Source organism: Nycticebus coucang, chromosome 17 (genome assembly GCF_027406575.1).
Source record: "Nycticebus coucang isolate mNycCou1 chromosome 17, mNycCou1.pri, whole genome shotgun sequence".
NCBI classification, from domain to species: domain Eukaryota; kingdom Metazoa; phylum Chordata; class Mammalia; order Primates; family Lorisidae; genus Nycticebus; species Nycticebus coucang.
This window is the reverse complement of record NC_069796.1, coordinates 55,782,313-55,805,118: the sequence shown is the minus strand read 5'-3', so window position 1 is coordinate 55,805,118 and position 22,806 is coordinate 55,782,313. Positions and strand designations below refer to the sequence as shown.

At 43.5% G+C, this 22,806-nt stretch overlaps 1 protein-coding gene across 1 annotated transcript; it reads right to left on the bottom strand.

Moving 5' to 3' along the window:
• Nucleotides 1-1,807: 1,807 nt before the first annotated feature.
• On the bottom strand, nt 1,808-17,594 carry SAP30L (SAP30 like). The gene is made up of 4 exons (XM_053566877.1): nt 16,757-17,594; nt 12,311-12,433; nt 9,384-9,482; nt 1,808-6,934 (listed from the first exon to the last, which is right to left on the bottom strand). Exons 1-4 carry the CDS (start codon nt 16,952-16,954, stop codon nt 6,806-6,808), a joined length of 549 nt encoding a protein of 182 aa, XP_053422852.1. The 5' UTR covers nt 16,955-17,594; the 3' UTR covers nt 1,808-6,805.
• Nucleotides 17,595-22,806: the final 5,212 nt, after the last annotated feature.

Sequence of the window (22,806 nt, the reverse complement as noted above, 5' to 3'; positions counted from 1 at the left end):
GAGCTTAAATCTTACCTGGGGAAATTAAAAATGTATTCCTGGAATTTAGCCCCTGAGCTTCTCATTCTGAGGATCTGGGATGAGATCTCAGAAATTGGCACTGCCACAGAGTTCTTGGGAAGTTTCTGATTAGGGTACAAGTGTCACTTTCAAAAAAGATGGGCCGGCTCGGCACCCATGGCTCAGTTAGTAGGGCATTAGCCATATACACCGAAGGTGGTGGTTTCAAGCCGCGTCCAGGCCTGCTAAACAATAATGACAACTGCAACAAAAAATAGCCGGGCGCTGTGGTGGGCACCCGTAGTTCCAGCTACTCAGGAGGCTGAGGCAAGAGAATCGCTTGAGTTCATGAGTTTGAGGTTGCTATGAGCTATGATGCCATGACAGTCTACTGAGGGCAATAGTGAGACTCTGTCTCAAAAAAATAAAAGAAAAAATATGGGCCTCCAATGATCTGATTTTCAAATATTCTAAAGCTCTATTTCTTCCTTCTTTTTTTGACAGAGTCGCACTATGTTGCCCTCAGTAGAGTGCTATGGTGTCACAGCTCACAGCAACCTCACACTCTTGGGCTCAAGCGATTCTCTTGCCTCAGCCTCCCATGTAGCTGGGACTACAGGCACCCACCACAACACCCAGCTATTTTTAGAGACGAGGTCTCGCTCTGGTTTAGGCTGGTCTTGAACTTAGGAGCTCAGGCAATCCACCCGCCTCGGCCTCCCAGAGTGCTAGGATTATAGGCATGAGCCACTGTGCCCAGCCTACTTCCTTTGTTTTCTAAAGGAAATCAACTCAAGGACTCCATGAATGATGGCACCCTTCAGCAACAATCCAACACTAATTCCATAGGCTCTTGATGACAGCTAGGACTCCCTGACCCTATAAACACCTCATGAGAAGTCACTCTTCATGCCATTTACAGGGGAGTGGAATGGCAGAGGATGATGATGTGAAGGGAGCCTCTGCACTTTTTAAATTTCTGTGAAGTTTAAAATTTTCGAGCTAGGATATATTACATCTATTTAACTAATATGATGAAGAGAAATATTTATTGCATTTCTTCCTTTTCATTCTGAAGAGGACAAAGGTTTGGTAGAGTGGTATGAGTGACAGATTTAAAAGGACAGGCCTGAGGCTTGCTTTTGCTCTTTCTCAGTAGTGTGAGTCTGGACAGGGGGCTTCATCTTGCTAAGCCTCCAGGACCTCCATCAGAAAGGCTCATATAGCCCAGGCTTTCCAAACTGTAATGTGCAGTGACTTGCCTGAGAAGTAACACCAACCCATACATTATTAAAAATAAGTTTTTGAGACATTTAAACATTTTGATATTTATATGAAGATCTGGATTTCTAGTTCCTCTGGTCAAATCACAAGACCTAGCCACAGGGTTAGCATTCCCACGTGACAATAGGAACTGAGTAGCCGCTGCCCTTAGAGGGCATCTGAGTTTTCTAGTTTGGAGCCTGCCCTCTGCAGGCATTTCAATTTGTAGTTCTTCATTCAGTTTATTTAGGACTCTCATTTTATAGATGGATAACTGAAGACACAGAGTGATATCTTACACAGAAATCAAGCCCCAGACTTGGGCTATTGGACCTGGTCAGTCTCTTGCCAGGTGAATGAGTGGGAGAGCAGGAATCAAGCGCTAACCCAACCTCCTTGGTGTGCCGTGGGAATGTGGGTGCTAGTATTTGGAACTAGGAGGAAAGGTCATTATCATTAATAACTGTGACACACAACCAGTCCAAATGTGGAAATGAAAGCATCTAAATTCTACACAGGAATTCAATGGGGACAAGAGGCTGTGTTTCTTACTCATTCAAATTGTTTATTAAGAGCGAAAATTGGGCCATCCCATCTATGTGATATTGTAACATGAAAAGTCACATACATATTATATACTAAGGAGACCCTATAGAATTGAGAGCCTTTCAACAGTACAGAGCCATAGATTACAAAATTAAAATACAAATGATCCCCCAAATTTGGCAGGGAACAAGTACAATGTGAGGAGGCCTGGAATGGAAGGGCACTTACTTTTCAATAAGGCAGTTACAAAATGGGAAAAAAAAACCCATACCCCAAATACACTCTGATGAGCATAACAGACAATAGAAATGTAAAACAGGGATCTTATACAACCCTCTGTCATTGGCAAATGTTTTCATTAAGTGAAAGCAACTGAAGTATTTGTGTTTTAAGATGCAAGCTGGATGAAATAATGAATGTAGACATTTCTGTCAAGAACAGATCATACTTTGCACCCCAGGCTGGATTCTACCTCCAAACATCCAACCAACTTTACCCTTCCTAACCATAAACTTAGAAACTGTCTGTAGTACGAGAGGAATAAAAAGGCACCCCTAAAGCACCATGCTTCCTAGGGCATGTCTTGAGTTCACCTGTCCTTCAGTTTGACAGCCTAACTCAGAAACAGGGACCAGGAGCCAGGGCCAACTGAATTTATACAACCTTAAAGGCTTGCCTGGAAGGCAGAAGTTTGACCAAGAGATCACAGACCAAGCCCACTTCCTGAGAGATTAAATTCCAGGACAATACTATGTCTCCCACAAGGGCTTTTCCAGTCTGAAATTATAGGCTAGATTTGATTTGCAAAACTCACCTGGCCTAATCATTTCACTCAACCTTGAGTTCTGCAGGTTGGTTCATAGTCCCTGAGAGCCAGGTTGGCCCTGGGAACTTCTGCTCCATTATAAGGTCTCAAGAATCTGAGGGTGCTATTTTAGACTGCATTAGTCATCTTGCAAGTCAGAAAGTGAGAAGAGTGCTGGACAGGTCAAGAGGACTAAGGGTTAGTTTGAGAGTGCCATGTGACCTCAGTCGTCTTCTTGAATTTTAATTTCCCTGTATCTAAAACTGGACAACAGCAACTTTTAAGAACTTTCCAACTTGAAAATATGGCACTTCTACAAAGACATGCAGCCCCCACCCCCAAGTTCCTAAGCTTTATTTTCTTAGTAAAAACAGTGTATGAAGTCCTTACAGGAATCTTGAGGTATAAGCCCTCAGAAACCAAGGAACCTTTAAACTCCATGCAAAGGAATGAGATTATTTTAAAATCTTCTAGCTAAAGTTTGTCCTAAGTGATGCTTGAACATCAGTTTTTATGGGACAAACACAGAACTAAGGCCTTGTCTGTTGGAGGTTATATTTTAGCAGACAACATCACTTTCTGCCCACCTCCTTCCCCCAGCAAGAACAAGTGAGCATAACTTGGCTAATGGGGTTTTCTCAACATTCTCCAACATGGAACTCAATGGAATAATAATGCTCAGATATAAGGACAGTCAGGACACTAAAGTGTATGTTTCATAGCTGTTCCTTTCCAAAAGACAAACATGCTCCGGAGCAGTGCCAGCAATTAGGTCCTTTGCTAAGAAGAATAAATTGTCCCATATGGCCCCAGGGGGCAGAAACTAAGAAGGAAACTAAAGAGAACAAGAAAAGCCAGAGGTGTATAAAGATAGAACAGGCTTCCCGAAGAGGTAGTGAGTTCTCTGTCCTTGGAGATGTTTCAGCCCAGAGTGCTCAACCTTGGTGGGATGGTTGATGCAGAATATCAGCACCTATGCCGAGACTAGACTGGATGACTTAACGGTCCTTTCCTAACTTTTGGATCTTGTCATTGTCATTACTGAGAGCCTTCAGATGATTTCCATGAATAACTACTCTGGGATCCACACCTGGGACAGCCTACTTCAACCAGGCAAGACCCTCTTAACAAGTCCTCCCCCCCCCCCCTTCCATCTGGCAGTTGCCCTCAGGATATTAACAAAAAAGTTCCCACAAAATAAAGAGTCAAAAACACTAAGGTTAGCTGCAACATTCCAGCTGCAAATAATTGTTACTATCTGTTCTCTGAAAGGGGAGCAGTGACCATTTTGCTAAGACAGGAACATCTAACAACTCGGCAGCTGTAACACGTAAGTAAAATTCCTCTTTATTTTACAATGCTTGTCTTGAATCCTTTGGTTTTCAATCTTTCATGAGATTCAGCTATGATATTTTTCATATGCTATTGCCAACCTAAGAGTTTGCTCCTTGAAATAAGAAGTCTGTCCATTTGTTTTTGAAAAATCTTAAAATGAAACAACATGAATGGCAGGATATTGATGATTCCATGTGACAACTTTCAGGGCATATGAAAGAACCATACCAAGCTGGAACTGAGGCAGGAACCATACTCTTTATGGAGAAGACAATGCCAATTCTGGATTTGAAATTCCAGTTTTTCCCAGGAGCACCAAGAGCAAAGAAGGCAATGCTGCGACGTCACAGGTGGAGAGAAGTGCAAGTCTGACAGGTGGTATAAAAATGCAGGTAGCCACGATGAACACTGCTCTCCCCAAACCCCACTGCTCCCTGAAGCCAGACCCTGTTACTTTGGAGGTCCTGCCCCTTTCTCACAGGCAGAAGTCTCTTGCCCACAGATAAAGCCATCAGAATCTGCAGAAGAGGCTAAGGCAAGTGGTTTTAGTGGTTTGATGAAAGAACAGATTTCTGCACATGAGAAACACAGAAGTTCAAAATAGCTTTGTCTTTTCTCTCACTTGACCTGTTTTAAGGTTGAAAAGATACCCATAGCCTCCACTTTGCAAAAGCACTTCTCTTTAGAGGAAAGATGGTGCACACAGCATCTAGGTGAAGACAGAAAGTTTCTCTAGGTTTTCCTTTGGAACAAAGCATTCTTAGAGACACATTTGAACAGATGGATCCTAACACCACATGTTCTTGTGCAGACATGTACTGCTGTCTCTCTCAACTGAGAAAACAGATTTGCTGTTAAGGAAACAGTGAAATGACCTACATAGCCACAATTTTGGTTTAAATATCAGAAAAATACACTTTCTTTCTCAAAAAGATATGGACATTTCCACAGGGCAGGTTAAGGATGCCTTAACCTACAGGCTCCACCTGCCCCCAAACTCCAGCACCTGATGAGCTTTCCTGATGCCCATATCAATATCCTTTAGCTTTAAGGAGATATCTTCTAACTACACACTGCATCTGAACTACTAAAAACACTCACAGAGCACCCTGACATGCCATCCACAGCCAGGAGGTGTATCAAAATAAGATCCCCTTGTAGTCCAGAGTATATTCTATGTACATTCATTTACACATATTTAATTAAAAAGACTGCAATCTGCTGGACATGCATTGAACATAGGTGAAAGCTTTGCTGCAATGGAACACACTGCATTTTAGTGAGAGTGGTAGCCCTGTCCTCATTCCATAGACAGCATGGTACTCTGCTTCACAGAACTGAGACTTATAGATACTCTGCCACCCTGGTCTGTTCTGACCTCACTGTGAGGTTGCTCAGATTAAGCCATCTGTGAAACGCTCTGCCAGGCTAGCTGTCCATTGATACTTTTATTATTTAAGGCTTACAAAATAACTCAGAATTGAAACTGAGTAAGAAAATGACACCTTTGACCATAATATATGTCAAGATGGTCATAAATTAGAATCCAAATCTTTTTCTCCACCCCCCCACCATACCCTTTGACCCCTATCACATTGATTAGAGAATTTTGCAAAGTGTATTTTTGGATATAAAGCTTTTTTTCCACAGGATACTTTGGCTCTGACGGGATTAGATTGAGGAATCCACTTTTTTGAAAAAAAAAAAAAAAAAAATCAGGTAATTATTAATACTTAAAAAAATTATTTTAGCAATGTTTCTCCCTAAGAGGGAGACAGATTGCTCACAAAAACGAGCATGAGACCACACTGACCTTTGTTGCTCAAACTCATAATTTGCTGCTGACCAGAGCCCAGAGAATCAAGGCCAGCCAGGTTTTTAATCCCACAGCTGGACTTCTGAGCAGGAATCATATGGTCCTTGGCAGCTTTTGTAGTGGTTGTGAATTAAGGATTAATACTTCTGAAAACATTAGCCCCAATTCACTAAATATCTCTGCATGTCAAAGCACTTATTGCCCAAGAGCTTGGCTGAAGTCATAATATATAACTTCACCCCAAAGAGTGATGCATAGAGGGGTGGTGTACAAAGGACTGTGTCTTCTCTGAGGGTTTTTGTATCAGTGTTTCTAGAACTTTGAAAAATAGAGCTTTGTGACTGCAACTGTCCTGAAATCCTTGATTGGAAATTTCCTTGTTGGTGCATCAGGATTTCCTCCACACTCTGGCAGTTAAGTGGCAAACAACAGAAATGGCAGAGATCTCAGTGAAAAGAGGTGTGAAACAGATGTTACAAGCTCAGTTACCCTATAAATACTGATTGAATGCCTACTGTGTACAAGGCACAGGGCAAGTGAGGGTAACCAATGTCAAATCGATCTGCTGATAAACGACAAAGCTGGCAACAAAGCATGTGGGATATCTATGTTCCCAGTGGGCAGCATGCAAGTCCAGATTTGGTCTGCTCATGCACCTCCACCATCAATTGTTACCTGGCAGCTATCCCAGGGTTATGTCTCACCTGTGGCAGCCTGGTATTATAAGGTAACTAATAAAACATTTCTTAGCCCACATTTCCAGTAGAACTGACTTAATGCTTTGTTGAATGCTGCAATACATAGTTTTTCTTTACTTTTTATGATCCCATTTTTTCAGTCCACAAGTTATCTTAGATGAAAGTCTTTCTATACACATGCTGAATGAGAATATAATCCTCCTGACCAAAAAGATTTACAGTATTCATCATTCAAACTTTTTTATTTACAATAAAATTTAACAGTCTTTATGGGCTTAAATGTAGCAGACATCACCTGTGTATTAAGTATTAGACTTCATTCCTTTGAGATGTGCTTCATCCTCACTCAAGCTGCTTGCTGCCTTCTGATTTCTGGTCCAGTCTACTCTTGTTACTCTTCACCATGTAGATAAAGTAGGCAAGGGTCTCTTTTTCATTCACAGGTATGTTCCTGAAATGTCGGCTGACAGTCTACATTGGGGGAAAAACCCAAACTCTCTTAAATGCTGTAAAAAAATTAGGCCATACATTCTAAATTATGCAAAAGAGGGAACAGGGAGTTGCTTCTAGTGCTATAAAGGGAATTATAAACTTCCTGCAGGACTATAGAACTCTGAATGCCTTCTTCCCTTAAGAGGGCAGGTGCTTTGGATTCCAGGCTTCCAAAACTGATCCTTTAACCTACATTATTGAAGTACAGTTCCATCTTAGTGGCATAATTTCATGGTTATCCCATGGAGGAAATGACTGGGACTGCTCTAGTTGGTCAGTTGCTACTAAATCTCTCAGGCCTTGGTACCAAGCAAAAACCTGTCTTTTTAAAATTGTGTCAAATTAACAGTCAGTTAAATAAGTGTCTGAACCCCAAAATTCCTTTGAGCTGCCTCTGAAAAGATACATCAGATTTGAAGGAAAGCTCATTGTCTACAAGATATTCCTGGTACTTTGTAAGTCCTGATAATGTAGGTCTCCTCTTATTCCACCTTATCCGATTCCTCCCACCAGGGGTGAATAGCAGCAAAGGGGTAATGTTTGTTACAAGGTTCCTATAAATAGGGGAGAGTTATATGTGCCTGTATTTTACCAGGACACTAGTGAAGGAGATGTTTAAGGAAAAAAATGGAGTGGCAAGAAATCACTAAAAGAAGTACTGAAAAACAACCAGACTATGAGTCTTTTTTTGAGACAGAGTCTCACCATGTCGCCCTCAGTAGAGTACCTTGATGTCACAGCTCACAGCAACCTCAAATTCTTGGGCTTAAGAGATTCTCTTGCCTCAGCCTCAGGCTCTGAGTCTTTAAAAAAAGCTCTGAATGGACTGAGGTGGATGGAATAGATAAAAAGAGACCTCGAATAAAGAGGGATCATCTCTGGAAAGTAAAATTATATTTTTCTTGTCTACATTTTTCAAATTTTCCACAATAGGCAAAAAAACATTAAGAGGAATGAAAGAATACCCACATGACTGCCAAAGATAGAATTACCAAGCCAAGCTGTCAGTATATTTAAAAAAAATGGCCAGTGAAGCATCTTTCCCCCTCCAAACTGTGTTAAGAACTTGGCAAGAGGGTGGTGCCTGTGGCCCCATATACCGGAGGTGGAGGATTCAAACCTGGCCCTGGCCAAAAACTGCAAAAAAAAAAAAAAAAAAAAAACTTGGGGTGGCACCTGTGGCTCAAGGAGTGGGGCGCTGGCCCCATATGCCGTGGGTAATCGGTTCAAGCCCAGCCCCAGTCAAAAAAAAAACAAAAAACAAAAAACCGCAAAAAAAAAAAAGAACTTGGCAGGAAAAAACTTTCTTGGGTGTCATTCACAACAGTAAATACTTCCATTATCAACACCAGAGTAGAAGAAATCAAGAAAAAAAGAAAGAAAAATAGCTTCTCCAGAACACTAGCAAAGGTTTTGGGATGATTACTCTAATACAGTGGTTCTCAACCTTGCTAATGCTGTGGCCCCTGTGGCTCAGTGAGTAGGGCGCTGGCCCCATATACTGAGGGTGGCAGCTTCAAACCCGGCCCCAGCCAAACTGCAACAAAAAAATAGCTAAGCGTTGTGGCGGGCGCCTGTAGTCCTGGCTACTCAGGAGGCTGGGGCAAGAGATTCGCCTAAGCCCAGGAGTTGGAGGTTGCTGTGAGCTGTGTGACGCCACGGCACTCTACTGAGGGCTATAAAGTGAGACTCTGTCTCTACAAAAAAACAAACAAACAAAAAAAAAGCAGCTCCTGTGGGTTGCAACCCACAGGTCGAGAACCGCTGCTCTAATGGAAAGGATCATATCCATATAAAAATCATTTTTTTTTTGGAGACAGAGTCTCACTTTGTTGCCCTTGATAGAGTGCTGTGGCATTATAGCTCATAGCAACCTCAGATTCCTGGGCCAAGCGATTCTCTTGCCTCAGCCTCCCAAGCAGCTGGGACTACAGGTGCCCACCATAATGCCTGGCTACTTTGTTTAGAGATGGGGTCTCATTCTTTCTCAGGCTGGTCTTGAACCCATGAGCTCAGGCAATCCACCCGCCTCAGCCTCCCAGAGTGCTGGGATTACAGGTGTGAGCCACCTCGCCTGGCCTCCATACAAAAATCATACAAAAGCAGATTCAAATAGATGAATAAACAAAAGAACGCTAAGGCCTTAGAATCAGGAGTCCCAGATTACATACTCAATTCTACTACCCCAACTTGTGTGATTTTATGCAAGTCCTTTCCTCTCTGTGCCTTGGTTTCTTTCTGGAACTGGAACCTTTCCAGATCTAAAGCTGTGGAATTCTAAGTTACCTAAAAGAGGAATAGAGAGTTGCTTCCAGGATTCTGGAGGAAATTACAATTAGCAAATATACAGTGGTAGGGGAGAATCCGGGTCACCATCAAAACAAGCATAATACTGGCTCTCTCTTTTTGGCAATTTTTGTCTACTTACTTCTGCTAACTGGGCCTTATTGAAGCCTGGTCTGGTCTGCAACTTGTAGTGTCGTTTATAACGTCGTAGAGTATTCACCTGCAGCTGGAACAGATCGACCTAGAAAGAAAAGGAGAAACATGTTAACCATCACCTGATGTGATCGGCCAGGAGAATGAGAGCCCACTATGTGCCTAGCACTATACTAGGTAAGGGTGGGGATGGGGAGGGCTACCAAAGAGGTCTTAGAAATTGTCCACTGAGAACTAGTAACTGGCTGGGAGGACAAAAACAACCATAAGAAAAGAGTTCTAGTTGAGGTGGACAGATCCTAGAAAGCTGGTAGAGGTGAACCTAGTTGAGGAGGGGCAGGCTCTGGAAAGGCAGTTAGGAATAGAGTAAGGGATGATGGAGATCATGAGCACGGAAAGGTGGGAGATGACAATACGGGATGGGGTGGGTCACAGGCTATTGTAGTGGGTTTAGAAGGTGAGACTAGATGGTATCACGTCTAGAAAAGCAGGCAGTGTCATCCTAGGTGGTGGAGGGTGATGTGTCAGGAAGACCGATCTGGTAGGGGCATAGAAAGACTGCTGGGAGGAGGGGTATTGAGGGAGATACAATAGCAATGACCCAGAAATGAGATGATGAAGTTGAACGTGGGAGGGGTGGTGATGCTAGAGGGGGATACCAAGGATGGAGAGCAAAGATAAAAACTGGAGAGATATCCTGGAGGACGACATGCCAGAACTTGGTAGCAGGTTGGATAGAGGGGCATGAAGGAGGGCAGCGGGAAGAACTGCTGCTTTCAAATATTTTTTCCCTAGGCTCAGCCTTCAGGTATTAGCAACTTAACAACCCTCCAGGGAAAGTTCAAAAGCTACGGTAGTGAATGTACAAACCAGCAGGTTAGGGCCAGGGTCTCTGCAGACGACTGGAGAACAGAGGGGAAGGGGACCCTCCCCCTTTTTTTCTAATACAGGAAGAGAAGAAAGCTGCACAGTCATGAAATATTGAAGGCCCAGAAAGTTGGGCTGCCTTTACCTGCCTCTAAAAGAGATGTTCTTGCTTCAGGCAGGTGGAGAGCACTTAAAAACAAAATGAATGATCAATATGAGGGACCAAAGTCCTTCATTCTTTTTAAAACATTCCTCAAAACTTTTTTCCTTTGGTGATGAGCATTTAGAAATCAAATACACCCATTTCTTTATAAAATGATAATAATGCTAATAATAATGCTAAAGGCAACAGCAAAGTACTGTAAACCAACGTTGTAAAACAGGACACAAGGAGGGGCAGAAGGAAAGGGCCAGACTTTCAAAGGTTTCCTCCACATCTGCAGACAAAAGCCTACCTCCTCCTTCTATTCCTACACAGTCATTTTCACTCCTAGTGCTAACAGGCGTCTGCCTTATGAAATATTCATGTGTCAAATATTCAATGTACACTATAAATGGCTCTTCTTTTGCTGAGCCTTAAGTGAAAACAATTCAGGTAGAAAGAAAGAAAATCCAATATTCCTTCCTGAAGCCTCACTTAATAGACATTGGCACCTCAAACGGAAGACAGCCTTCCGGTTTGAGACGTCTACAGTCTAGTGCAGTAGTTCCCAACATGGGATGACTTTGTTCCTCCAAAGGATGTCTGGCACTATCTAAAGATATTTTTTGATTGTCATGACTTAACAGGGTGGTGTGACTGGCATCTATAATGCACAGGACAGCCCCCATGACAAAGAATTATCTTACCAAATGTCAACAGTGCCAGGGTTGAGAAACTCTGGCCCAATAAAACTAAATGGCTTTGAAATGGATTGTTGGCAATAAGCCTTAACTAGGAGTCAAGGAATCAGAGTGACCGAAAAATCAGACCTGGTATGAACTGACAACTTACACCTTCATTTTAAAGAACAGAAAAAAAAAGAGGGGAGGAGACTTCCCCTAAACCATACATACTCAGTTTCTAACTTTAATGGGAAAAACAAGGTTTTAAAAAATTCAACATTGTGGGCTGGGCACAGTGGCTCATACCTGTAATCCTAGCACTCTGGGAGGCCAAGCTGGATGGACTGCTTGCGTTCACAAGTTCGAGACCAGCCTGAGCAAAAAGTGAGACCCCTGTCTCTACTAAAAATAAAAATAAAAAACTGAGGCAAGAGGATCGCTTGAGCTCAAGAGTTAGAGGTTGCTGTGAGCTATGACACCAGAGCTGCGTTCACAAGTTCGAGACCAGCCTGAGCAAAAAGTGAGACCCCTGTCTCTACTAAAAATAAAAATAAAAAACTGAGGCAAGAGGATCGCTTGAGCTCAAGAGTTAGAGGTTGCTGTGAGCTATGACACCAGAGCACTCAGGCACCCAGGGCAACAGCTTGAGACTCTGTCTCGAAAAAATAAAAAAATGTAACATTGTGGTTGTATGTAAGCATTTAGCAGGGCCTCTTAAAGAAAGGCAACATGTTCTATCAGAAAAAGAACTAGACTCCAAACTTTCTATGTGGCCTTGGTCTCTGCGCCTGTTTACTACATCATAGGGCTGTCAGACCCGTAGATTTTTGCTCTCAGATTCACTAGTACTATGATTCTATGATTCAGTTTTCACATAAACCATAGCAAAGGGGACTAAAATTTTATTTTATTTTTTTGAGACAAAGTCTTACTTTGTCACTCTTGGTAGAGTGCCATAACGTCACAGCTCATAGCAACCTCCAGCACTTGGCTTAGCTGATTCTCTTGCCTCAGCCTCCCCAGTAGCTGGGACTATAGGCGCCTGCTACAACAGCTGGCTTTTTTGTTGCAGTTTGGGTTGGAACCCTCTCTCTGAGACACAGGCGCCAGCCCAAAGTGGACTAAAATTACTTCTTAGCAACAAAAGGTGGACCAGGTCAGAGGTAAGGATCAGATTAGAATCCATTCTTACAGTTTTCTAAAGCTGATTTTTTTGACTTTTACCTCAGGAATGTCAGTGTCATGCTCAGGAGAATCTCCCCCATCATCACTTGTCTTCCTCTTCCTTTTATTTCGGACACTCTGGATGAAATTTTTGTGGAAATCACAGATATATAGGTGCCTTACCTGATAGGAAAGAAATCAAAGTCAGAGTTGCCAATTCCTTGGAAGCAGTAACAGGCATCTGTCAAATTATGGGGCTCCTCTCCATTGCAAGACATTGGAGAGACAGACAAAGAACTAGGTGCAGGTCCTAAGTTCCAGCTTACTACTGAGTTGCAGAATAAGAAACAAATAAAGACAACACTACATTACATTTGACAATGTAGTATAAACCAAATCACCGTGGAATGATAAAGATAATAAATGGTACAGATTCAGCAAAGAAAAAAATAGCTATAATTGAGATAGTTAGGGTGAGGGGCCTTGACTAGAAGGGAGGATTTGTAGGCAGACAGGAAGCATTTCAGATGGAAAGAAAGCCAAGATTTAGAGTTCTCAAAGAGGAAGACAGAAAGGGTGAGTGGGAAGTTTTCCTTCAAACAAGACAGAGTCCCTCAAGGTTTTTTTTTTTTTTTTGCAATTTTTGGCTGGGGCTGGGCTTGAACCCATCACCTCCGGCATATGGAGCCTGCGCCCTACTCCTTTGAGCCACAGGCAGCACCCCTCCCTCAAGGTTTTTGAAGTAGGGAGTGTTGTGACATTTTCGGAAGACTTGCAGGAGTTAAGAACTCACAGTGGACTGTAATGTATTGCCCTGAAAGAGAGAGAAGCAGGGAAGAAGGAGCTATAGTATTGGCATACGGGACGTTTTGTTTTACACTGACAATAGCTACTACTACTGGAAGGTAACTCTCTGAAAAACTTTATCCCCATGTGTCAACTTATAATTCTTCCATTACTTATCATCTGATCCACAAAGAGAAGTGCAAAGACATGTGGAAATTCTCACAAGGTAAAAACCACATAAAAGGTGACACTACCACTAATTTTCTAATATAGGCTGGAGGCATTCTATTAAGTAAAGGTGGCAACAACAGCTAAGATGTTAAAAATCCTCCAGAGTTGGCTGGAGAACAAATAAAAAAACCTTACAGAAATTGAATGTCTGTATAAATGACTTGGGGCTGTTGATATTGAAACAGATGTTGCACAAATGTTCTGGAGAGACTTCTGAATTTGAGTTTATTCCTTAATCCTTAAAGAGAAAAGTAAGGTGGTAGGTAAGCAGCACCAATTCAGATCTTTCCATGGAGAGAATAATGAAAACTGTTTGTTTATTCAGATGAATTATCACTTCCATGAGGTTGGATTAGTGATTCATGATTACAGTTTTAAGTTTGTACTGTGATGGTGTTTTGCAGACAGCAGGTACTTAATAATTGCTGATGAGTAAGTACAGGCAGTCCCTTACAGCTAAATGTGGCTTAGGCCAGTAAAAGCTACCACTTACATGATTACAAATTGAGAAACTCTGTCAAAGGACTTTCAGACACAGCATGCGCCACTGTCCCAAAGAATCCTACCTAGTTGATGTACATATCGTGTATAGCACACTGGACAAGCATCTCTGCAGGGAGACAGCACACCAAAGCATACTCTGTGTGTCTCTAAGAGGTAGCTGGCCCTCCATATTATGGGTAGGTTGTCATGTAAAGTCAGAGATTAAGCTGCTTAAGTTCATAGAGTGGCAAGTTTGGTAGGAGAACAAAAGGCAGAATAGGTGACTTTCTGAAACTTGGCTGGGAGATTGCAGCTCAGGACACTAAAATAATGGAATCTTGGCTGGAAAAGAATTTAGCAATGACTAGTGCAACCCCACTGGCCCCAATCCCATTTTCTTTTTTGAGACAGAGTCTCTAGCTAGAGTGCCACGCCCTCAGACTAGCTCATAGCAACTCAAGAGATCCTTCTGCCTCAGCCTCTAGAGTAGCTGCAACTATTGGCACGTGCTATACCTGGCCAATTTTTTCCACTTTTTAGTAGAGACAGGGTCTTGATCTTGCTTAGGCTGGTCTCAAACTCCTGAACTCAAGTGATCATCTGCCTCACCTGGGCCTCCCACAGTGTTAGCTAATCACATTTTCTAGAGGGGTAAAATGAAGCCATCCAGGGAAATGACTTGGCCAACATTATCGAGGTCTTCTGACCCTAGGTATATGTCCTTTCCTATCTCAACACTTTCCTTTATACTGTTCTCAACTTCTACTATTCTTTAGGAAAAATAGTGGAAACATGTCAACTGGAAGAATGTCTGCAAGCATGTTATATCTTTTTTTTTTTTTTTTTTTTGCCAGGGCCGGGTTTGAACCTGCCACCTCTGGTATATGGGGCCGGTGCCCTACTCCTTTGAGCCACAGGTGCCATACAGCATGTTATATCTTTATAAATCATAGAACACAATATCTACGTAAAATGAGTTAAACAGCCTAAGTTGGATTTTTTGTGCTGTTATTTTAAACAGTTCTCTGCTAGACTCTTTTACAAGACAATCATTTTCTTCTTGGTCATTTTCAAGTACATATTGGTTTTCAGAAATTTCTGAGCTCAGTGGCCTTTGGGGTGGGGTGAGTGCAGGAGGGTGGTAGTAAAGGCTCAAGTGTTTTTTCCCCCTTGCTTCACTTTCTGCAACAGCTAAAAATTCTTGTAACACAGCAGTTACTTGAAATTGAATTCCTGCCCAAGCCTATGAGAATAAATAGAATCTCTTTCAGAAATAATGACTCTACAACACCACTTTGAAACAAACTGCAAGTGATTCCACCTCGAAGCCCTACTCCTTCAGAAGCATTACCTTTTGGGAATGCTAGTACTATACTTACCCTGCCTCTCTTCTAGACAGTGCATGTGAAATGACCAACACAGTTCAAATAGGTTTTCCAATGGGGTTAGTGAATAAATGGAGCACTAGTTGTAGTAGCAACATTATTCAGATGTGAAGATACACAAGGTTTAAAAGGACTGAAAGTTTCTACTTTTTATAGATTGGAAAATATTATAAGCTGCTCAAGTAAAAGGTTTCTAACAACCTACACAGAGGGTAGGCAGTATTTCCAAATGAAGGAATTATTGTCCTAGAACTAAGCATTTCACTTCAAAATGTGACCTAAAGGACCACATTGGTGTATAGCCAGTTATTTACTCTAAGAAAAATTCCATTTATGCATGCATTGATAGAGATTTGTAATAAGAAAGCTATTAACTCACCCCCAAACATTTAAAATCGTCCCTGTCCATGTAAGACAGCTACGAATGTATTATCACTGTTAACTTTTTAAAAAATGGGGGATGGGACGACAGAGTCTAAAGAAATGACAAGGAAAATTTTTTATTTATTAAAGACTTAATGAAGACTTATGCATAGGGCTTGGATGTAAATGAGATGATATATTTAAGAAATTAACCTGCCTCTTAGGTGCTGTGTATATTTGGCACTGTCACTTCCTATCTCTGGGCCTCAGTTTCAACTGCAAAATCAGAGTGGAAAAGTGGGGCTTTTGGTTTAACAAGCAATCTCTGATTTCTCCTAACTGTGGAGAAACTGTGGTCCTAAAAGAGAAATGGATGTTAACCACCTAGGCTCTCAGCCAGTCTAACTGAACATTAAACATCCCCCAAATTCATTTCTAATTTCTAATCAGGAAGCAGTCACTTAAGGATTGCACCAACAGATGTCAAACTAAAAAGTTCTTAATTGGTTGACAATAGGCACATCTTTACAATTGTTAACTAGCAGTGGTGAAATCATACAGGAGAAGGTTCTCCTAAAAAAGACACAAAGAGCAGGGCAATCCTATTCAGATTTAAATCTCCACCCTAGCATTTTGAAAGAAGCTACCCCAAAGAAAATTGATTTTCCCCCTCCTGTCTGTATCTGCAAGAGCCACCTCCCAACACCTGGCCTTGGCCTTATTCGCTGCCACATCCTAGAAAAACCCAATCCCACAGCTGCCTGAGAAGCAGCTAGCACGGTGATCCTCTGCAGAAACTGAGGACGCGGGAGACGGCAGACTGAAAAATAACTGCCACCTTTCTCAGTCTTAAGGAGCAACCCGGTTCCCAGAAAAAGGGAAAAGTTGGAAAAGAGCCCGGACCCTTCATTACTGTCTCCCCGATTCTTGCTCCTTCGTGCGCCAACGAAATTAACCCACTTCTCACTGGCGATATCTAAGCCAATAAAACAAATTAGAAACTGCTGACAAATCTTCCCTAAGCGGGAAGAGTCCGCGAACCCCCCGCCCCCAACCTCCAGGATCCGGGCAGAATCACAGTCAGAGCCTGTCAGTGCTGGAGCGGCCTTTGAAATCCCGAGACCAACTCCTCAGTTGTGCAGATTAGGGGCGGCGAGGCCCACGGCGGAGAATGCCCGGGGAGTCCCGACCCACCCAGGGGCAGCGGCCGGAGAGCGGCCAGGCGCTGGGGCCCAGACCTGGGTGGGGGCAGACTCACGCTCTTGTCGATGTCCAGCTTGAGTTTCTTCTGCGAGATGCTCTTCTGGACCCTCTTGCTGAAGGAGGCGTTGCCCGCGGGCCGGACGCAGCGCTCGCCGTCCTCGATGAGGCAGCAGCTCTGGCCGTAACCCGGGGCGGCGGCGGGGGCGGCAGGGGGCCCTTCGCGGCTGTCCTCCTCGGTGCTGAAGCCGTTCATTTCCCCGCCCCGGGCTGGCCCCTCTGGTGGAGGGTCCCCTCTAGGCCACTCCGCGGCCGCGCTCGCCGCGGGGCAGGTCGCCCAGACTCCCACACCCGAGTCCCAGAGTCGGTCTCCAGACCCGGCGCAGCCCTGTCCCGCGTCCGAGAGGCCCGGCTCCTTCAGCCCCCGGCTCCGCGGCTCCGGAAACCCGTTCCTTCCCACTCGAAGCCCCGGGGTCGACTCCCGCGGCTCGCAGGGCCCCGCCGGGGGTCACCCGGTGGCGCCTACTGCCGGGGGCCCAGAACCGTTACCCTACAACGGAGGCGTCCGGGACAACGTCCCGGGAAGCAGCCGCTCCCCAGGGACTCTCGGCCCAGGATGCCAGAGGGTTTCGAAGGCCCCTGCCGGCTCCCGCCTTCTTTCGGCTGCGGGGCAAACTCGCTACCGGGCAGCTCCCCCGGGGTGGCGCGGCCTCCTCGCGCGGGGCCCGGCCTCGAACCCGCGGCGCCCGGGCCCCGCGGCGCGTCCGGGCCGCCCCACCCCTGCAGCCTCTCGGCTGCGCCCCCGACCCCAGCAGCAGCCCCTGGGCCGCCCGGCCGCCGCCCGCCCAACGCGCCGCACCACAACAGTTCGCTCCCCCGCCCTCCGCGGGACAGCGGAAGTCCCGCCTTCACTCAACCATTGGCCGCATTTGCTCTCTGGGCGGGGCCTCTGCCACCGCTGGTGCACCTCACTGGGCGCCACCGCCGCCAGTCTCCGGCGCTAGGCTACTTCCTGGACTCTGCTGGGATGGGTTCAAAGTAGAGAAAGTGGAAGAGGGAAGAGTTGGCTGGGCAAGGGAGGAGGATACTTAGCCTCTCCGACCCGGTGGAGGGATGGTGAGCAGGGGTCCCGCTGCACCGAGGGCCAGACGTCAAGAACAGAGGATCACATTCGGGAACAGACAGAAAATACACACACAGGCGGACGCGCAGGGGGACAGACTTACAGGAGGGGCATATGAGGGGGGACGTACAGGGGATAGAGATACTGTCATGAAAGAGGGACAAAACTGGGTAAAACAAAAAGGCCATAGCCTCAGGACTCGCAGACCGATGGGAGTTAGGGTGAGTGAATAGGACAGAAAGTCAGTCATGGCGGGAAAGACAGAGGGACAATCCCATCCGTCTGCAGTCAACGTAGAGATTCGGTGGAGATAATGGGTGTCTAATGGGGGGGGGGGTCTTGCAAAGTAGTCGGAATCTTGGAGTGGCGGGGACCCCAGACTGTGAAGAGTAGGACCGGCTTGGATGATGCGGGAAGAAAAGGGGAGGAGAAAGGAGATGCCCGCCCACCCGACCTTGGGACTTCAGCGACCTAACCACTGGGAAGATTCGGAAATCCAGATAAGATATGGAGGGTGGACTTGGTGACCAGCGGGGAAGGGTAGGAGCTGGAGAGGAGGTGGAGAAAAGACTGGGTTGGGGAACTAAGGACCAATCTCGGGATCGGGATGAAGGAAGGGGTGAAATGGCTTAGGCCCCCTCTGTAGTTCTACTGCTTTAAGCCTCTCTGTCTACTGGCGGGGCGACCGAACCCTACCACGCCCCTGCGCTTGGGGTTCCGCGCCTAGGGCACCCCCAGTTCCGGAAAGAGCGTAGGAGATTCTTTAACGCCTCTAGTCAGGCCACCTTCCAGCTGGACAGCAAGGGGACAAATGAGGCCCCAAAGTGGTGGAGACTCCCAGCGGGTCAGGCTGTCATTTAGGGTTGCGTAGTGTTTTTTGGAGAAGGAAGAGATGATAGGTGAGCAAGTGGTCCTATTTTGGTAGTACTAGAGGGCACAGAAGGAGGTTTGGATTAGTGTCCTGTAGAAAAAGGGAAAGCTACTGGTTTCCATGTTTAGAAAGAGATACCCTGTGATCTTAGATTTTCCTCAGTGACAGTAAACGTGTTTGTACCATCTAAACTGGTAATTTCACATACGAGACAGCCATTTTAGGAAATAGGCCTACCAGAGATGATTTTAAGCATAATGATGTTCATTATGGGATTGTTTATAATAGGAAAAATAAAATAGAACTTTAAAGTGCCAAAGAGGAAGTGGTTAAGTAAACTATTTAATATCTTCAGACTGTCATATTGTATACTCAGCATTTAAGGTAGTTTCAACAACAATGTAAACATTTTCTATGTAGAATAATTCACCACCGGCTCTTCAACAAAAGTTGATGAAGAGTTGGAGAAATGCTTTTTCGTGTTAAGTAAAAATGGCAATATATAAAACTTCATATGGGATATGATATGCATACAGCTATGTTAAAAAGAAAAAAGAAAAGCAACTATTTGTATATAAGAAATATACCAAAGTACTATTTCTGAGTGGCAGGAATATGATTGATATATGTCTTCTATTGTTCTACCTTTGCATTATCCACAGTAAGCATTTTTGCTTTTACAGTAGGAAAAAAATTAGTGGAAAAAAGGCACAGTTTAGTAGGAGTCTTGCTTCAAAGTTTATATATTCAAAGTATATTATTGAGCTCATTGTCTATACCCAGTGTATACACAATGTTTATCTTTTTTAGTTTTTTAAATTTCAGATTAATATGAGGATACAAATGTTTAGGTTACATTGTTTTCACTTCTAAGGTAAAGTTCAAGTTGTAGTTGAGCCCTTCATCCAGAGGGGGAAAAAAGAAATAAGAAAATGTCTTCTACTTGGGGAGCTCAGCTGTATATATAGAGAATAGTTGGGGATCTGTATATGGCACTGTGTGATCTGGCTCCATAGTTGATTGGCATTGATAAAAGCTGTGTATTTCCCACATGTATGTTGCACTTAGATATTTTTCTTTTTTCTTTTTTTTTGTAGAGACAGAGTTTCACTTTATTGCCCTCGGTAGAGTGCTGTGGCGTCAAACAGCTGACAGCAACCTCCAACTCCTGGGCTTAGGCGATTCTCCTGCCTCAGCCTCCCGAGTAGCTGGGACTACAGGTGCCTGCCACAATGCCCGGCTATTTTTTTTTTTGTTGTTGTTGTAGTTTAGCCGGGGCTGGGTTTGAACCTGCCACCCTCGGTATATGGTGCCAGCACCCTGCTCATTGAGCCACAGGCGCTGCCCATGCACTTAGATATTTTTTCAAAACAGCACTTGCATTCAGTGCTAGGCTACTGTGATACACACAAGTTTCTTCAATTCCAGCTTGTCCAGCGAGAAGGGACTGGGTCCTTTTCCTTGGGTGCTTTACCTGAGCCCTTGAAGTAATGGCTGCTCCTTATATCAGTTATTCCTTTATACTTTAGAGTTCTCTTTTCTTTTTACTAGGCAATCCCTCCCCTGTTATAATCAATAAATCATTTTTTATTAAAATTTTTAAATTTAAATTTAATTTTTATTTCAGAGTATTACAGGGACACACACATTTTGGTTACATAATTTGCATTTGTGAAACTATAGTCAAAGTTATAAGGTAAAGTGTCTTTTACCCAGAATATGTGCATTGTACCAGTTAGGTGTGAATTCACCCTACCTCTCCTCTGCTCTCCCACCTACTTGATTTCCATTACGTTTTGCTTCCATATGTGCATGTAAGTATTTATCAACTACTTCCAATTTAGTATTGAGTGCATGTGGTATTTGTTTTTCCATTCTTGCCATGTATCACTTAGAGGTATCAGATCACCATTTTATTTTTAATGACTGAGTAGTACTTCATGGTATACACATACCACATTTTATTAATACACTTGTATATTGATGGGCACTTGAATTGTTTCCATGTCTATGTGATTATGAATTTTGGTGCTTTAAACATTTGAGTGCAAGTGTCTTTTTGGTAAAATGTCTTTTTTTCCTTTGGATAAATGCCTAGTAGTGGGATTGCTGGATCAAAAGGTAGATCTACTTTTAGTTCTTTGAGGTAACTCCATACTACACTTTACATGGAGTTTGCTCTAGTTTGCAGTCCCACCAACAGTATACAAGAGTTCCTTTCTCTCTGCATCCATGACAGTATCTGTTGCTTTGGGACTTTTTGATATGAGCCATTCTCACTGAAGTTAGATATCTCATTATGGTTTTGATTTGCATTTCTCTGATAAGTAGAATTTTTGAGCACTTTTCCACCTATTTCTTGGCCTTTAGACTTCCTTTGAAAACTTTCTGTTGATGTCATTTGCTTACTTTTTAATGGGGTTGTTTGATTTTTTTTTTTTTTTTGCTGGTTTACTTGAGTTCTTTGTAAAGTCTAGTTATTAGTCCTTTATCAGATATATAGCCTGCAAATATATTTTTCACATTTTGTAAGTTGTCCAGCTTCCTCTGGCTGGAAGGGAACTGGGTCCTTTCCTTGGGTGCTTTACATCAGCCCCTGAGGTAGTGGCTGCTCCTTATATCTGCTATTCCTATATTTTAAAACAAAAAACTTTTTTAAATTATGTAGTATTATTATCTTATCAGAGTGCCAGAAGTGGAATTGTGGTCCTAATTATAAGGCTTTTCATGATCTCTTGACCAGACTCACCAGCCTCTTTTTCTTACTCCTGACTACTCTGCCTTCCCCTCTCATTCTCCATTCACTTCTTTCATCCAATTAGGCCCAAATTGAGAAGTTATCTCCCACCAAACCTTAAAGAATCAATGTTGGACCACTCTGCCAAACAATCAATGTCCTAGAAAAGCTCTTCCCTCCCCTCTGCTCTCCTTTCCCCCCTTTTTTTCCTTTGGGTTCTGTGAGGTGCTAGAATATAACATGCTTGTTCTGAGACTGGATCCTCTGTAAGGTCAGGGAATTGTCAATATGGCTCATCATGAAGTTTCCAGTTCTCAGGCACTTGATTAGTATTTGTTGAATGAATAGATAGATGGATGATAGATGATTTGACCCCTGAAATAAAGAGGCAGTACAGCATAATGGGTGGGAGCCCTGACTCTAGATCTAGTCAGTCTGTGCTAGAATCCTGACTCTGACACTAGCCTGGGACCTTGGGAAGATTACATAGCCTTATTATTCCTCAGTTTCCTCATCTGTAAAATGGGGGTGATAGTGATCTCTCTGTTAGAATTGTTGTGAAGATTATCTGAGTTAATAGACATAAACCACTTGTAACACTGCCTGGCACATATTAGGTGTTCAATAAGTATTAGATACTATTATTGGCCAAATTAGTCACAGGTTTGGCAAGTAATAGAAAACTTCAAAATAAGCTTAAAGTTTCTCTTACCCTCAAGAATCCTAGAGGAGATTAATAGTTTTTCACAGTATCAGGTACCAATGCTGCTCTTTTGTTGCTCTGCCTTGTATGTGGCCTTGTATACGTTCATGCTCAAGGTTGCCTCATTAACCAAGATATCTACTGGACTCTATCTATTGGAGTGTGCAAGGCAGGAAGAAAGAGAGAGTGAGGGCTCACCCTTGCTCTTTAAAGACACTTTCCAGAAGTCGTACCTGAACTTATATCTCTTTGGCCAGAATTTGGCAAGAGGGGCTAGGAAATGTAGTCTTTATTCCTGGTGACTGTACGTGCACATAAAAAAGGGGAAGGGCTCTGTTCCCTTGGAGGAATGGGTGGAATGTACATTTGGGACACAACCAGCCATCTCTGTCACTTTCTAAAGAATTTTCCCATCTCTTAAATTTTGTTGGTTAATTTTGGTTCTGTTTCTCTGGAGAACCCTTACTAACATAGGCTGCCAAGACCTGCAGTTTTTGACATGGGGACCACTCCAGCCTCAGCATTTTATCATTTGTCAAATTTCTGAATCTTAATAATGTTCTCTGAAGTTTGTTGCAGGAACTGTTACTATCTCCAGTAGAAAGTGAATCACCCAGATGTTCAAAGTCTAACTTTCTGAGTTCTTATGGTCAAACCTAGGTCTATATCAGAAT